A 16,903-nucleotide genomic window follows, 5' to 3' on the forward strand; every position below is an offset into this window, starting at 1 on the left:
TTTTCCTACTCTCCTTCACGCCCATCTTCCCCTTATACTTTTCCTACCTCATCTGCAATGCCTTTCTCTTTCCGGCTTCCCGCCGCTTGCTTAGCTCTAGCTACCACCTTAAAGCTCCGCCCTCTCCGGCTTCTGGCTTGCATGTCAAGTGGGGTTGACAAAGGCAAGTGTGCCTAGTGTCCGGATTCCTGGTCCTTCTCTGACTCACTACTGCTACTCCTCTACTCGCCTTGAACCTTTGCCCCACCTTTCAAGGCAACTGCTGAGACTTCTGTGCTTCTTGGCACTTCTCCTGCATGCTTCCACACCCTCACTCCACCCCTTACTCAATACATACACCTCCCAATTGCCAACGGTCACCCGTCCCCAGCCTCTTTCTATCCTATCCTGCTGCCTTCTCTTCCAGAGGATCCTCATCAATAGTCATGAGCACTGAATATTCCCGCCCCTGTGCGGGGTCCCGGGAAATAATAAAAATTATATATGAAAAACATATATTCGAGGCATATGGGCTGCAGACCACACACTATTGCATTAGATCAACATCTGGTGGTGGGCCCGGATGATTACACTTTGTTGTTGTCTTGGAAGTCTATCTGTTGGATGTGCGTGGCTCTGTGTGTGTGCATGGCTCTGTGTGTGTGCGTGGCTCTGTGTGTGTGCGTGGCTCTGTGTGTGTGCGTGGCTCTGTGTGTGTGCGTGGCTCTGTGTGTGTGCGTGGCTCTGTGTGTGTGCGTGGCTCTGTGTGTGTGCGTGGCTCTGTGTGTGTGCGTGGCTCTGTGTGTGTGCGTGGCTCTGTGTGTGTGCGTGGCTCTGTGTGTGTGCGTGGCTCTGTGTGTGTGCGTGGCTCTGTGTGTGTGCGTGGCTCTGTGTGTGTGCGTGGCTCTGTGTGTGTGCGTGGCTCTGTGTGTGTGCGTGGCTCTGTGTGTGTGCGTGGCTCTGTGTGTGTGCGCGTGGCTCTGTGTGTGTGCGCGTGGCTCTGTGTGTGTGCGCGTGGCTCTGTGTGTGTGCGCGTGGCTCTGTGTGTGTGCGCGTGGCTCTGTGTGTGTGCGCGTGGCTCTGTGTGTGTGCGTGGCTCTGTGTGTGTGCGTGGCTCTGTGTGTGTGCGTGGCTCTGTGTGTGTGCGCGGCTCTGTGTGTGTGGCTCTGTGTGTGTGCGGCTCTGTGTGTGTGCGGCTCTGTGTGTGTGTGGCTCTGTGTGTGTGTGGCTCTGTGTGTGTGTGGCTCTGTGTGTGTGTGGCTCTGTGTGTGTGGCTCTGTGTGTGTGGCGGGCTCTGTGGGGCTCTGTGTGTGTGTGGGGCTCTGTGTGTGTGGGGCTCTGTGTGTGTGGGGCTCTGTGTGTGTGGGGCTCTGTGTGTGTGGGGCTCTGTGTGTGTGGGGCTCTGTGTGTGTGTGTGGCTCTGTGTGTGTGTGTGTGTGGCTGTGTGTGTGTGTGTGTGTGGCTCTGTGTGTGTGTGTGTGTGTGTGTGTGGCTCTCTGTGTGTGTGTGTGTGTGTGTGGCTCTGTCTGTGTGTGGCTCTGTGTGTGTGTGGGCTCTGTGTGTGTGTGTGTGGGCTCTGTGTGTGTGTGGGGGGCTCTGTGTGTGTGGGGGGCTCTGTGTGTGTGTGTGTGGGGGGCTCTGTGTGTGTGTGTGGGGGGCTCTGTGTGTGTGTGTGGGGGGCTCTGTGTGTGTGTGTGGGGGGGGCTCTGTGTGTGTGTGTGGGGGGGGCTCTGTGTGTGTGTGTGGGGGAGGCTCTGTGTGTGTGGGGCTCTGTGTGTGTGGGGCTCTGTGTGTGTGGGGCTCTGTGTGTGGGGCTGTGTGTGTGGGGCTCTGTGTGTGTGGGGCTCTGTGTGTGTGGGGCTCTGTGTGTGTGTGTGGGGGGGGCTCTGTGTGTGTGTGTGGGGGGGGCTCTGTGTGTGTGTGTGGGGGGGGCTCTGTGTGTGTGTGTGGGGGGGGCTCTGTGTGTGTGTGTGGGGGGGGCTCTGTGTGTGTGTGTGGGGGGGGCTCTGTGTGTGTGGGGCTCTGTGTGTGTGGGGGGCTCTGTGTGTGTGGGGGGCTCTGTGTGTGTGGGGGGCTCTGTGTGTGTGTGTGGCTCTGTGTGTGTGTGTGTGTGTGTGTGGCTCTGTGTGTGTGGGGGGCTCTGTGTGTGTGTGTGTGGGGCTCTGTGTGTGTGTGTGTGTGTGTGGGGGGGGCTCTGTGTGTGTGTGTGTGTGTGTGTGGGGGGCTCTGTGTGTGTGTGTGTGTGTGGGGGGCTCTGTGTGTGTGTGTGTGTGTGTGGGGGGCTCTGTGTGTGTGTGTGTGTGTGTGGGGGGCTCTGTGTGTGTGGGGGGCTCTGTGTGTGTGTGTGTGGGGCTCTGTGTGTGTGTGTGTGGGGCTCTGTGTGTGTGTGTGGGGCTCTGTGTGTGTGTGTGTGTGGGGGGCTCTGTGTGTGTGTGTGGGGCTCTGTGTGTGTGTGTGGGGCTCTGTGTGTGTGTGTGGGGCTCTGTGTGTGTGTGTGTGGGGCTCTGTGTGTGTGTGTGGGGCTCTGTGTGTGTGTGTGGGGCTCTGTGTGTGTGTGTGTGGGGCTCTGTGTGTGTGTGTGTGGGGCTCTGTGTGTGTGTGTGTGGGGCTCTGTGTGTGTGTGTGGGGGGCTCTGTGTGTGTGTGTGGGGGGCTCTGTGTGTGTGTGTGGGGGGCTCTGTGTGTGTGTGTGGGGGGCTCTGTGTGTGTGTGGGGGGCTCTGTGTGTGTGGGGGGGGCTCTGTGTGTGTGTGGGGGGCTCTGTGTGTGTGGGGGGGGCTCTGTGTGTGTGGGGGGGGCTCTGTGTGTGTGGGGGGGGCTCTGTGTGTGTGGGGGGGGCTCTGTGTGTGTGTGGCTCTGTGTGTGTGTGGGGGGCTCTGTGTGTGTGTGAGTGATCCATTGTCTGCTTTGCTATGAAATTTCTTCTGTCTACTTTTGAAAACTAGAAATATTCTTTAAAAATCATACGAAATACTGAAACTTAATTACTTACCTGTTTTGAGTTGAGATCCCAGTGCTTTCCCCAGGAGACCAGTACTGGATTACAAAAGTACCAAGATCGTACTTTACCTGCAACCTTAATTTTTTCCTATTGGATAACATTGCCAGATTTCTGTTGAAAGGTTTCTAAGTGTGAACTTTAAAAAGAGCTTTTTATTCCTGAAGAATCACTACAATACCTAAAACGTTTTTGCTAAACTGTTTTCAGCTTAGACCCCAGGACTGAACCTAGGAGCCAGTCCTGGAATTACCAAAGTAATCTACAAAGTAATTACCTGTGTTTACATAAGGAGATCCATTGAGCTCAATGCTGAATTGTGTGTAGAATTGTGTTGCCTACTGCAACCCCTGTATCTATTGTCTTTACTAAGTTTATTGCCTTTCTGCAAAGTGCTCATCTGATACCTCTCATATTGAGAACAGTATATTTTTGATGTCTGTTGGTTGTAGAAATAAAACTAATATATCTTCTGATATAAAAACAATTGGCCTGGAGTTCAGTCTTTGAGTGTGTGAAACCTTTTGTTGACTGAGTGTGTACAACAAATGCTTTACACTGTCCTCTGGTACTGCTTTACTGCTCGACCAAGCTACCACTTTAGCTTCCTGCTGCTGGAGCCGGGGCACGGGGCTGCGCGCAAGGCTGTGACCTGGACCACAAGCTGCTGCCCGGGGCTCTGCTTGCTGCTACTCTGGGTCCGGCACATAAGGGCAGGAGCTGGCTGCTGCTTCCGTCCACAGCTACTGCTAAGTGCAGGACACCCTGACCTCCGCGGGACACCAGCAGACCCAGTCGTCCGCCCCCACCTCCGCGTGCATTGAGTGCGCACCCCTGTACCACTGACACCTTGCAGACCCTGTGTGGTGCCCCCAGTGTTGACACAGCCATACTTTCACAGTCTATCAGCTTTGGATTACTGTGAGAAGTTGGCCCGATATGCAACGTTCGCTATTCTAGCGACCGCTATGTATCGTTCCAACGACCCTTATGGTGTTTGGTTGTAAGTCAACCTATAGACCAGCTATCCTAGTAGCGTGGATACGAGCAGTCTAAGGCTAAAGACTCGAGAGGGCGCGTTAAGCCAACTGTTTACCACACATGTACCCCTTGAACACCCAGTGAAAGGACACCACACAAGTGTTATGAAAATAAACAATATATTTATTAAGAATCACAACAGCCCTGTACTCTTTATGAGGACAGGGTACTAAGCACAAACCAAATCTCTTTAGAAAATACTTCAAGTGCACAATTAAAACAAGTGTCCGAGGACACGGAACGATTAAGGTCTTGGGCGGACCCGATAAGGCAAGTCGGAGGCGAGGGACTCAGGACCCTAGAGTAAGGAGGCTATGCAGGCACCGAAATGCCGAGTTACCTAGCCACGAGGGCTGCGGCTGCACAAGTCTTACAGGCGTCGGGGTCTTCGCTGACGAGCCAGGAGCCGGAAGAAAAGGAGTTGCTGGCCGGCGACCAGTGCTGAATAGTTCGTAGAGATCCAAGCCTGGATCGGAGATTGATGAAACCTGAAAGCAGAGGGGACCAAGTTCGTACTACTAGCCAGTAGTCAGAAGGTACCAGGAAGGCACCGGTTGGCCGTCACCTCGACCAGGTGAGTGGGCGACGCTAGGCTCTGCAGTCTCACGGACCAGGAGGCGTTGTCGGCGACCACGGTGGAGGTGCGAGCTGTCCCACGAAGGATGATGCTGTCGGCGTCGCTGGGCCCAGGATGGGGCAACAAGCCTTGGCAGATCTCAGGGCCACGTGGTGGGCCTAAGATGGCGTCTTGAGTGGACCAGGAGGGTCCGGGGTGCTTCTCGCAAAGCTGGAAGCAAGGGCCAGTCTGGAGCAACCAGACCAGCAGTGATGATTCTCGGATGTCGTCACAGAAGGGCACAAGCCAGCGGCTAGTGACCAGACAACGTGCTGAGCAGCGAGCAGAAGGGCCCCACGCAGATCGTGGAGATGCTGGGAGACTGCACTTCGGTGCTGGAGCGGCTCAGGGTCGGGGCTTCTCGGACCCCAGAGCACTCACCAGAGAGTTACCTCGATGGTCGTGCTGGTTTTAAGAGCGTGCAGGTTCTGATGATGGCCGGTCCCTCGAGGTCTCGTCGCACCCACAGATCACAGCTGAGCTGATGATGTGGGTAGAGGTCAGAGGTGCCAGGGAAGCCGGTTCTCGTCGAGCTGGGACGTCGGATTCCTTGAGGAAGGACTTACAGCAAACCGCAGAGTTCTTAGTTGGTGCCCGCTGATGCAGGGTGACTACTCCTTAGTCACAAGGGAGAAATCTTGAGAAGAGTCTTGAATGTCCTTTCGTAGAAAGTAGTTCTTGAATCAAAGATGATCTAATTTGGAAGGGTCCCCGCTCCGGTCTTTATTCTAAAGAAAAGGGGTGGGTACATGACTAGGTCCTGCCCTAAGGGTGGGACCAGGAAGGGGGGTAGTTACACCCCTCTCCCCTGCCGGACTTTCCCCAGGCCAGGGCTGTCGCCCCTGGAACTGGTTCTAACCGGCAGATGCGTAGTGAGCACCGGGGTGCCACTCCGCAGTCACCTTCTCGCCAAAGCCCTACCTACCCAGAATACACAAACCCTGTCTGGGACGGTGCGAACAGCGCCCTCGACAGGAAACCCTTTGTCCAAGCGCTCCTCGCTGGAAGGACTCCCAGCAGCAGGAGGTCAGACTCGTGTCTGTGGTGGCAGCATCCATTTTGTGGAGCTGAGGCTTCAGTTAACTTTAACCGGGGTTCACAGTTACGTACATGTCGTGTCCCTCTAGAAGGGTGGAATGCTAACCTCGTCGCCAGCATTGGTGAGAGGGCAGCACCCCGATTCGTATGACACCTTACTCGACATGCCTGGGTAACGCGACACCGGAGTTACCGATATGGTACGCGTTACCATGGAACAGCTATTGGGTCTTGATTCCGCAAGCTGCAACCGGGCTCGGCTCGGGCCTGAACCTAGCTCACACGAGCCCACGCACTCTGCCTTCAGGATCGTTAAGGCCTGCCATAGGAGTGACTGATAGGAACTCGGGTGTCCATTGTATGGTTAGATATAGAGCTACTATACCTAAAGCGAAGGGTGGTTACACGTCTTCGCCCCAGCTGTCGTGCAGCCAGTTGTGTCAAATTTAGGAGGCCAGCCAGGGGTGGCATAATACATGCTTCAGCCCCTGGCGGCCCTGGGTACACCTATGCCCTGCGTTACGGGGTCTGATAAGGTGGCCCAGTACCAATTGGAAATGCACCTAGGGTACATGGAATCCATTTTAAAGAGAGAGCAGTAGGCCTGGGGTCCTGATTGGCAGGGTCCCAGGTCGACTATGTCCAAAACCAGCTAAAACACAGGGCAAAAAGTTGGGGGCAACCATAGTCAGGATGTACCTTCCTACAATTACCCCTGCAAGGCTCTTCTGCACTCTGTGGTGCCAGTGGCCCCTATGTATGCGTGGGCTGGCACAGAGGAGAGTGCCCAAGTTGGTATTTTGAGGCACCAGGCACCCCTTTCTCCTGCTGCTCCTTTTATGGTGTCACCCGGGGTCTCAGCCCAGAGAGTGAGTCCATATTTTAATGATTTATAGTGACTGGCTGAGGGTGGGAACCGGTTCTGCCTATCCCCCTGTAATCTGCACACTTCATCCTAGCTCTCTTCTCTGCATCTTACCGTGTGCATGATTACATGTGTGGGCGCATTTGTGTATGCACGTGTGCGTGCGTGGGCCTGTCTGTGTCTGGATCTGTATTTGCGTGTGTGCGCATGTGTGGGTCTATGTGTTTGTCTGATGGCGTGAGTCTGTGTCTGTGAGTGTATGTGTGTGTCAGGATCTGTGAGTCTGTGTGTGTATGTGCGTGTGAGATTGTGCGTGCTGTGTGCATCAGTGTGTTGGATGGTGTGTCTGGATCTATGAGTCTGTATGCCTGTGAGTCTGTGTGCCTGTGAGTCTGTGTATTTTTGCCTGCGTACGCGTCTATGCTTGTGTTTGCCCGTGGTTAAGTGTGTAAGTCTTTGAGTACGAGTCTGTATGTGTATGTTTGTGTTTGTTGGTTTTGATATGTGCATAAGTACTTGTGTATCTGTGTATTTCTTGGTGTATAAATGTGTACAAATAAGTACATATGGAGTTGTTTGTATATAGTATGTGTTTTTAAGTTGGTAGGTGGTGTATTTTTGCGAGTGCATGTATGTGCATGCGTCATTGTGCCAATCTAGACGTGCGAATACAACAAGCTTTTTGATGTGAGGCGTTTCCGTGTAGTAGTATTTTTTGCATCCAGAAGCACTGGAGGACTGCTCTCAAGGATTGTGATTTGTGCAAGATTTATATCCTCAAAGAAGCTGTGCATTTTGGTCTTTCCTACACCAAATCCATTACTTCAGAGGCTTTTTTAATTGGCTGATCTTTCATCTGGTGTTGTGGACAACATGAGATGAATAGGGCATCATCCATGGCAACCAGCTTGAAAGAATGAATGAGGAGAACTGCGGTCGGAGGTGGAGGAGACTATAGACTGGGATTATAAAACATCTTTTATTTTAAAAAACGTTCTTCGTATTTTGAAGTCATAAAGAATTTTGGTGGTGACTATGACATACAAAATGTTTCGATAAACAAATCTAAGTAGGAAGTGTGGTGTCCCCTCCATATTACACATGAAGAGTGAGCTTTTCCTAGACGAGGCACATAACAAGTCTGGTCCTGTATGTTGTTTGTATAACATTTAAAGCAATAAACCCCTCCGCTCTCTGATAAGAGTACAAATAAAGTCTCCCTCGATAAAAAGGTCCTTTAAGGTGCAGTCTCTATTCAGAATAATGATGTGATAAGGTCAACCCAAATGGACGAGGACTGTCTCCGTGTTCCATGTAAGGTGAGATATTCAATACAGTGTGAAGGATACAATTTGTATTAAAAAGACTCGAAATCCAGGTCAAGAGATCCCATATTGAATTGTTTCTGGTTGGTCCTGATGAAGGTGGTCTCAACTGCTGTCTTTCCACCGAAACGCGTTGGCCATTTTCTCCATATTTAGATCAAATGACTGCGGTCACATATTGGACAACAGATACAATGTGACAGGATGTTTAGTGTCTGCTTTTGATGGGTTGTATGTTTAGAATGTATGTATGAGTATGCGTGGTGTGGCTCTCTACCTGGTTTAGCAGAATTGATTTTGTTTTTAGAATATATGTTTTTGTGTAATTTATGTTCTGGATATATACTGATGGTTCTAATGTGTTGATACAATATCCTTTATGAGTTCTTTGAATTATGCACATTTAATAACTTTTGTACTAAGAAAAAAGATGTAAAGAAATAAAGTTTTTTTACTAAAAACAAATTTAAAAAATGAGTAAATTCCAAAAAAAATGAAGATGTTTTGTGTATACCCTGTGGTTAAGAGGTACTTCCTGTGGTAAAAGTATTTATAGGTCAAGAGGGAGTCTCAGTTGTTTTGAACCAGCTTGAATGAAGCCTTTGACAATTGCTGGTTTTAACGATGCTGATAGACCGATAAACAATATGTGGTCTTCTCGAATCTTTTTAATTCTAGCTGATGGCTCTTGCTGAATAACCTGTGCTAAAACAGTACACCTGACTGTGCAAAGACTTAAGTTTATGTGCTAAAAATATTCTTGGCGGGTTCATCTGTCTTTCTAGTCAGATCTGCTAAAAACGAGCTGGGGCTGATTATTTCCATACAACTATAGAGCGGTTTAACCGCATGGACGAGCTCAGCAGGGCACCTTTTACCTGGGACCTGAAGCCATTGGTGTCCGGCTGCGTGATAATGTGCATCGGAGAGGGGGGGGTGACAGAGGTAGGGAAGGTCGGTATGATGCTTGTTCTCCTGAGGCATTTCATGTATGCACCTTGTTGCACTTCTTGTGGTGAAACAACTGTGCGTCTTCATTGCTTGACCTACATTATTATATCGGTGCTCTGACGCCGCCTCGCGCGCGCTGCTGTTAAAGCGCATCTTCCGTACTACACGTCACTCACTACACTGAAACATTATTGCATGAGGATCTTTCTAAGGCACTGACTGATAAACTAAGCAAGCATCTTGGATTTATTTTGCCATGATTTTGCATGAGATTTAGGGCTTCATTCACACTGATATTTTCCATGAGTGTTTGTGTTATCGTTCTGTTAGATGAGAGTCCCATTTGAATATCTGACCTTATTATGTGAGTAGTGTCTACGAGTGAGACCTTCCCAATCACAACAAGCATTTGCAATGCAATAGGTCTTGCATTCACGCAAGTTTGAGCTATGGGCATTGTAAATGACAATGCCTTTTATTTGTTTTGGTTTTTAAAACATTTATAAAAGGCATTGTCATTTACAATGCCCATAGCTCAAACTTGCGTGAATGCAAGACCTATTGCATTGCAAATGCTTGTTTGTGACTGGGATACATGAGAGGCATGGGAGCATGTAGTATCAATTTTGCTGGTATCACTCCTCCTACATCGGGCATTACAAGATATTTTCCTAGGAATGAGGACTAACACATTGACCTGCAAATAACTGTTCCTTTTCCTCATGTCATCCCCGGTTCCAGGTCCAACAATGGGCCATTTATCTCTTCCATTTAGCACCTCCTGTGGGTGATAAACTGGGGCGAGTACTCTGGTTTGGGGGCCGGGCTTAGTTGGGCAGAGCAATTCTGAGAGGAGCATTATTTACTCTCCTTGAGATCGGGTCTAGTTGGTGAGTGTTGCACTATGCCTCCTACATCCTCTTACTAAAGTTATCTGGAATTTTACCAGGTGTAGAAATACATCGGTAAAACAAAGTCCAGAATCCAGATACTTGGGCGTCCCACATGCCCATTAGATCTCCTTGAACTTTTTTTTGTTGCTCAAATGGGTGTTTTTTCTGTTTGTTTCCCTTTTCTTGATTGATTATGCTCACAAAGTGTCACTCATAGTCTTTGAATGCCACTCATAATTACACTGGAATCGTGAAAATATTACACAAGCAATCTGAAACCTTGGCAGCTATAATACACACTGTGATAAAGTCTTGCGCCCAGCCATCCAGAAACTGAGTAGTTGTGCATTGTACTTTTTTCTTTTTTAACATGATAACCTCCTTAAAATGTTTTTATCCACATTTTGAAGTATTTGGTTCTTTTCCCATCCTTCTAGATGTGTTTTATTTTATTTTATAGGCGCCTTTTACCTTGTATTTGAGTATATGGACCACGATTTGATGGGCCTGCTAGAATCTGGGCTGGTGCATTTTTCAGAGGATCACATTAAGTCTTTCATGAAGCAGCTTCTCGAAGGCCTGGACTACTGTCACAAGAAGAATTTCCTTCATCGTGATATCAAATGTTCCAACATATTGTTAAACAACAGGTAGTTGCTCCCTTTACATGTGGAATTCGTTTTCTTAATGTTGTAAGGCTTTTGTTGCACTTGGATTGCTATAAACAAACCACTATCACTGCCTTAGATGAAGGACTAACATCACTCAAATGCATTCCTTCTTTCTTTTCAGTGGTCAAATTAAACTGGCTGATTTTGGACTGGCTAGATTGTACAGCTCTGAAGAAAGGTAAGACTGGCAAAATCACTACCTGTCTGCATTGTTATTAAGGTATTTGAGATTGATTTTACATACATGTACAATAGCATGTTATTTTTATGAAAGGCTCTATGTCTCAATTAGGTGATTTAAAAGCATTCTTGGGTGTCTGAGGCACAAAGAGCTGGGCAGACAGTGCGATGACTGGTCCCAGGTGTAGCAGATGATCATTTGTACCAGTTTTTGGAATCCTAAAATCCAGTCAGTGGTGTCTGTGAACCCTTTTCTGGAGATCAAGGTACTCTCTTGAGGCGCTTGACTTTATCGGGAGAATGAGGGCCAGCAGTGAAGGCCTTTCTACAGCCCATGAAATGGGTTAATTAAATCAAACAATTGACACTAAGATGGAAAGATGCTTGGGGGCGTGCCTAAGCCTCCTAAGATGGCGGATCGATCCTCCTAGAGCTCCGGCTTCCAGCCCACGTCAAATGCAATTTACGGCATCCCCTCACCTGATACAGGGGCTGTGAGGGCAGCACCAATGATCGGAACCACTCGAGACAGCCCCGATCTGCCGAGAACTCCCAAACGAGGTCCCTGAGAGGTCCGCGGTTGCTCCCCGTGTGCGGTCTGACAAGATGGCGGCCGCCGGGTAAAGCGACGGCGCCCGAGCACTGCCAGATCCGTGAGACGCGAGACCGGAGGTCCTCGGCGAACATGCATCGAGCTCCGAGGTGAGGAGGCAGTTTTTCCGCGACGGCGACCTGGCGCCGGCGCTGCTGGTGGTTACGGGGGAGCAGAGGCCTGAGCGACCCTTACAGACCACGCTGCCAAGGGGGACCCGCCCTCGCCAGGCTGGACTGTCGCCGCCGAGGCCCCGACTGCGCTAAATAGCACAGGGGAACTGCGCGAGCAACCAAACGCCAAGGGAGGAACTGCTGGCTGACCCGGGATGGTGTAAGCGGCCTCCCCACCCCCACCTCGAGTGACTCCGACGGGGCTCGGTGTGGCCCCTGTCCACAAAGGAAAGAGATGAGACGAGCTGGCGTCTGAGACCACCCTGAGGGGAGTGCTACGACTCTGGTGACCTAGTGTGTTCAGAGGGACTGACGACCTGCGAGGAAGTGCCGGAGAAAGTTCACCGCTACCACACCTCTATCCCGGCCTGATTGTCACCCTGAAGCCCCGCTATATAGTAAGAAGGGCCTGGCATACCACTCAGGGGATAGCACGTCCGTGGCGCTAGATAGTCCCCCACCTACCACCCGCTGACAATACACAGACCGCGATTGCGTGGGGAAAATGTGTGCGGTGGCTAGTAAACCGAGATCTGTGCAAACCCAGGCAACTACAGAATTGGGGAGCCGGAGTGGAATCACCCCCCTCCCGGCATTTGAACAGGTTGGTTGGGGTGCTGTGGGGAAGCTTGAACATGAGGCGGGGTTGGCCTTGGTGTGTCGTCCGGGGCTATCTTGTTTAAATTGTCTGAGCAACTGTGCCCATTCTAGGGAGATGGGGTGCTTGCGCGTTCCCTTCGCTTCCTTGTCCCGTAGGATGTTCTCCTCTGCCGCACCCACTTGCTCACTGCTCCTATCCAGGCTGCTGCCGGCGGGCCCTAGGGGGCTCTCCAGTGCATAGCAATAGCTCGCTTTGCCAGTAGCAAGGCGAGGGATGCAAATCGCCACTGCAATTTTTCCGATTTCTTCATTTTGTATGTCCCTAGTGCGCAGACTTCCCTGGAAGCAATGTGCGGTAAGCTGACCAATGTAAGCAGTGTTTGGTGGACCGTGGTAGAGCATCGTTGCAGAGAGGGGCAGTCCCAAAACATGTGCCTGAAGTTAGCTTCCGGCAATTTACAACGAGGGTAGTTAAATTGTGTGTTCGGGTAGTATCGGTGTAGCTTATCTGGCGTGAGGTAGGCCCGGTGGAGAATGTTAAACTGTATGTTTTTGAACCAGGCATTCCTGGACACTTTCTTTGTATATTTCGGTGCACATATCCATTCTGTTATGGAACACCCTGCCGATATAGTCTTCCCAGGAATGACGCAGACAGTCTAGGGGAGCATTTGTTAATTCCCTAATGGCCTCATAGTGCCATGTAACTAGGTGTCTACCAGCCCCCATGTGGAGTATCATGTGGAGCACCGGGTGTGTGGGCGGTTCACCGTCTTGCAAGTTCCAGAATGGTCGCGCGATGTCAAAGTTGCCTGTGCATAAGGAATTGTCCTTGCGGGAGGTCATACCACTCAACCAACTGCTCATAAGTTCGCAATTGCCCTTCGTCGAACAACACTTCCATCTCGTCACGTTATGATTGGTCTAATTTGGAGGGCCCTGGAAGTGTGGTATTTGTCCCCGCGAGGGAAACCCATTAGGGGGCAAGAGTGGTAGGTCTTTGGACATTCGGTGAATACGCATCATGCATTTGCACGCAATGGAGACCTGAATCGGGTGGGTGCGGGACGGCTTGGTTCCACTTAGGAACATCCTTCTGATGACCATTCTTCTGATGACCGGATGAGGTATCCTGCTGGTCTGTTATCGTTTCCCCAACGAATCGCTCTGCCGTCCAGTGGGATAGCCACTGAAGTTGTGCGGCCAGGTAATGATTCAAAGGATGGGGCTCCCAAACCTCCGTCTGCGGTGGATAAGTATAGCGTGCGTAGTGCCACCCTGCACCGGCCGTTAACCCATATGAGCGCTGTGAGGAGGGTATCCAATTCCCGGAAGAATGACCGGGGTGGAATCACCGGGAGTTTGGCAAAGTGGTAGAGCAGTCTGGGCACCATTATCATTTTTGCTATGGCCACACGGCCAATGGGTGCCATGGGTAGAGTCTTCCATAAGTTCACCGCCGATCGCAGACCCGCTAGCACCTTATGGTGATTTCCCTTGTATAAATCTGTCGGGGTATGATAGTCGTACTCCCAAGTATCTGGGGGCATCCCCACTCCAACGTAAGAGCTGAGTGCCCAGCATCCTCGTGCGGTGCCAGGTGGGGCCAAGAGGGTAAACGGTCGATTTCTCCCAATTGACTCCGAGACCAAAGATGGCTCCGAAGGCCTGCAGAGTGTCCCATATCGATGTGAGATCTCCAATCACGTCGCGGACGTAAATCAGCAGATCGTCTGCGTATAGGGATACGCAGTGTGCCGTTCCCGAGATCGGAATCCCCCAGGCCTACCCCTCTAGTCGTAGTCGCGTAGCCAATGTCTCAACTGCTAGTGCGAACAGGATGGGGGAGAGTGGGCACCCCTGCCTGGTCCCTCTCTCTACTAGGAATGGAGCTGAGACAAGCTTACCGACTCTTACCCTAGAGGTGAGTCCCTTATATAAGAGTCGCGTATATGCCATCAGGACCCGGCCAATATTCCGTTTCTGGAGGACCGCGAACAAATAGGGCCATAGCAAGGGGTCGAACGCCTTCTCTAGGTCAAAGATCAGGCACGCTGCATGGGGAAATCTGTCTCTCGCACTGTCTTGAATATGGAAGAGCCGTCTCAGATTGTGTGATGTGTTACGCCTGGGCATGAATCCGCACTGATCGGGTTGTATTAGGGCCGGCAAGATTTGGCTATAGTGGTCAGCTAGGATTTTCCCCAGGATTTTACAATCCGTGTTTAGGAGTGTGATGGGTCTATATGAAGACAGGTGTGTGGGGTCTCTGTGGGGTTTTAGACAGGTCACCATCATGGATTCTCGAAGGACGTGGGCAGAATCCTTTTGGAAAGGGCCTCCTCATATGCGATCGTTAGATGGGGTACTATCTGGGCCGCGAATGTGCTATAGTATTCCAACGGGAGCCCGTCCATCCCCAGGGTCTTCTTCCGTGCAAGGGACCCAATGGCACGCTTAATATCGGAGGATGTGATTTTACTATCCAAGTCTTTCTTGTCCGCTGGGGAGATTGTGGGGAGCGTGCACGTGCCCATGAATTGTGCCAATGTACATGGTGCTGCAAGCGCTGGGTTGCGGTATACCTCCGTTTAATAGGTGCGGAATAGGTTTAGGATGTCGAGTTGGGAGGTGTGGAGCCGACCAGTCTCGTCTATCACTTCTGTGATGGGTTGTGAGGTTGTGTCCTGTTAGGCCATCCATGCTAGGAGTGCCTCTGCTCTGTTGCCCTCCCTGTGTGTTCTTACAGCGTACATGCAGAAGTTATACCTCCGTAAGTCTTGCAGTGTTTCCGCGTGCGTGAGCTTCGCCGCCACAACCTGCTCTAAGATGGCCCTTCCCTGGTCTGAGTCTCGGGACATTCTTGCTAGCGTTGTCTCTGCCTCATGCAGTGTTTGAACTAGTGTTTTCCGCACCCCCACCACCTGTTGAATGCAGGTCCCCGAGAAGGTGTCCTCGGTGCCGAAGTAGTCTACGGTGGTCCCCACCCCGAAGCATCGACAACTTTCAGTAGACGAGCACCAGGAACAATTTATTGATGCCGAAACGGGCAGGCTTTCCCTCCACAAGCGGAAAATTGCCCCGGAACAACCAATGGAGTCCTACAAGATTCCTCTGAAGAAAAAGGACTCTGCTTCCACTCCTGTCCTGGTGGAACCACTTTCTCCACAGACTCATGATGTCTCGCCCACTTACTCTGATGTGGACGCTGGGGAGGGCGATGATGAGGATGAGTACAGCTATCCTGTCCATACAGACCCTGATGATACCAATGAGCCCTGGGCTGCTGGTGCTGACCCAAGGGATCCTCATTCTGGACAAGACACTCAACTCTATTCTGTGAAGAAGTCTCCTACAGAAGATTCTGCAGCCTTCAATGCACTCATTGAACGGGCAGCTAAAAATCACAACGTCCTGCTCCATGCTGACCCTATTGACGTCGATTTCCTTTTTGATACCTTTTCAGTCTCGGAGAGGACTGTCAATACTCTACCTATGTTGAAAGGTGTCTTAAAACATGCTGGAGAGATCTTTAAAGAGCCTACCAGGGCGAGGGTGATGAACCCCAGGATTGAGAAAAAGTATAAGCCAGCGCCTACTGATCCTACCTACATTAAAGGACAGTTGCCTCTGGACTCTCTTGTCGCCTCGAATGCCCGGAAGAGGGTTAATTCTCAGACAACGGGTGATGCTCTTCCCCCAGACAAGGAATCTAAGGTGTTTGAGGCATCAGGGAAAAGAGTGGCAGCACAAGCGGCCAACATCTGGCGCATTTCCAATACGCAAGCGCTTCTAGCGAGGTATGACAGGGCACACGATGACACACTGGAGAACCTGTTGCAACACCTGCCAGATGAATACAAGGAGGCAGCGGAGATGCTTATTCAAGAGGGGAAGCTGATCTCTAATGCTTCAATTAAATGTGCACTGGACGCGGCTGACACCGCAGCCAGGGCTGTCAACACTAGTGTCATGCTGAGACGACATGCCTGGCTAAGAATCTCTGGATTTAAGCCAGAGATACAGACCACCATCCTTAATCAAACAGTGAATCCAGATCACCTGTTTGGCCCAGAGGTTGACACCACCTTAGAAAAGATTAAGAAAGACACAAACTGCTAAGTCCATGGGTGCCTTACAGTCCCAGCAATTCAGGGGTGGGTCTTTTCGTCGCTCAAGCACTGGAGGTGTTTCCAGAGGCCAGCTCTCCCAAACCACGCAGTACTACAAAGGCAACACAAAGTCCACATACACCAACAAAAGTTGAGGCGGATATCGTGGAAACGGCGCCAAGGGCAGGGGTTGTGGAAACAGCAACTCCAGATCCTCTGCCACCAGCAAACAGTGACGCCTTGTCACTGCCCCCGACCACACAACACCGGTCGGGGGGAGACTTCAGCAGTTCCTGCCGGTCTGGAGAACCATCACCACAGACAGGTGGGTCAGACTGCTTATGCAGTACGGTTATTGTCTGGAGTTAACATCCACTCCACCCAACATACCCCCAAGACACCGTCCTATGTCCGCCGAGCATTTGCACTTATTGCTGCAGGAGGTCCTCGTCATGCTGCAAAAAGGGGCAATAGAGCTCGTGCCTGTGGAAGAAAGAGGCACAGGAGTTTACTCACTGTACTTCTTGATACCAAAAAAGGACGGGTCCCTCAGACCCATACTGCACCTCAGACCCCTCAACAGTACATTCTCTCGGAACACTTCCATATGCTGACCCTGCAGCAAGTGCTCCCATTGCTCAGTCAGGGGGATTTTCTCGCAACGTTAGACCTAAAGGATGCGTATTTTAACATTCCGCTGCACCGTCACACAGAAAATACCTCCGGTTCACCATCCAAAACCAACACTACCAGTTCAAGGTTTTGCCTTTCGGGGTCACCACGGCACCCAGGGTGTTTACAAAGTGCCTGGTGACAGTGGCGGCGCACCTAAGGAGACGGAACATTCACGTCTACCCTTATCTGGACGACT

General features: G+C 50.9%; 1 protein-coding gene across 1 annotated transcript in view; it reads left to right on the forward strand.

Moving 5' to 3' along the window:
- The window catches only part of CDK12 (cyclin dependent kinase 12), a 378,297-nt gene that overhangs the window by 129,411 nt on the left and 231,983 nt on the right, over positions 1–16,903 (forward strand). The window contains exons 6-7 of the mRNA XM_086924346.1: positions 10,165–10,354; positions 10,497–10,553. Coding sequence (XP_086780472.1) covers positions 10,165–10,354; positions 10,497–10,553 — 247 coding nt within the window. The remainder of the gene's footprint in view (positions 1–10,164; positions 10,355–10,496; positions 10,554–16,903) is intronic.

This window comes from Lissotriton vulgaris, chromosome 5 (assembly GCF_964263255.1).
Source record: "Lissotriton vulgaris chromosome 5, aLisVul1.2, whole genome shotgun sequence".
Classification (NCBI taxonomy): Eukaryota; Metazoa; Chordata; class Amphibia; order Caudata; family Salamandridae; genus Lissotriton; species Lissotriton vulgaris.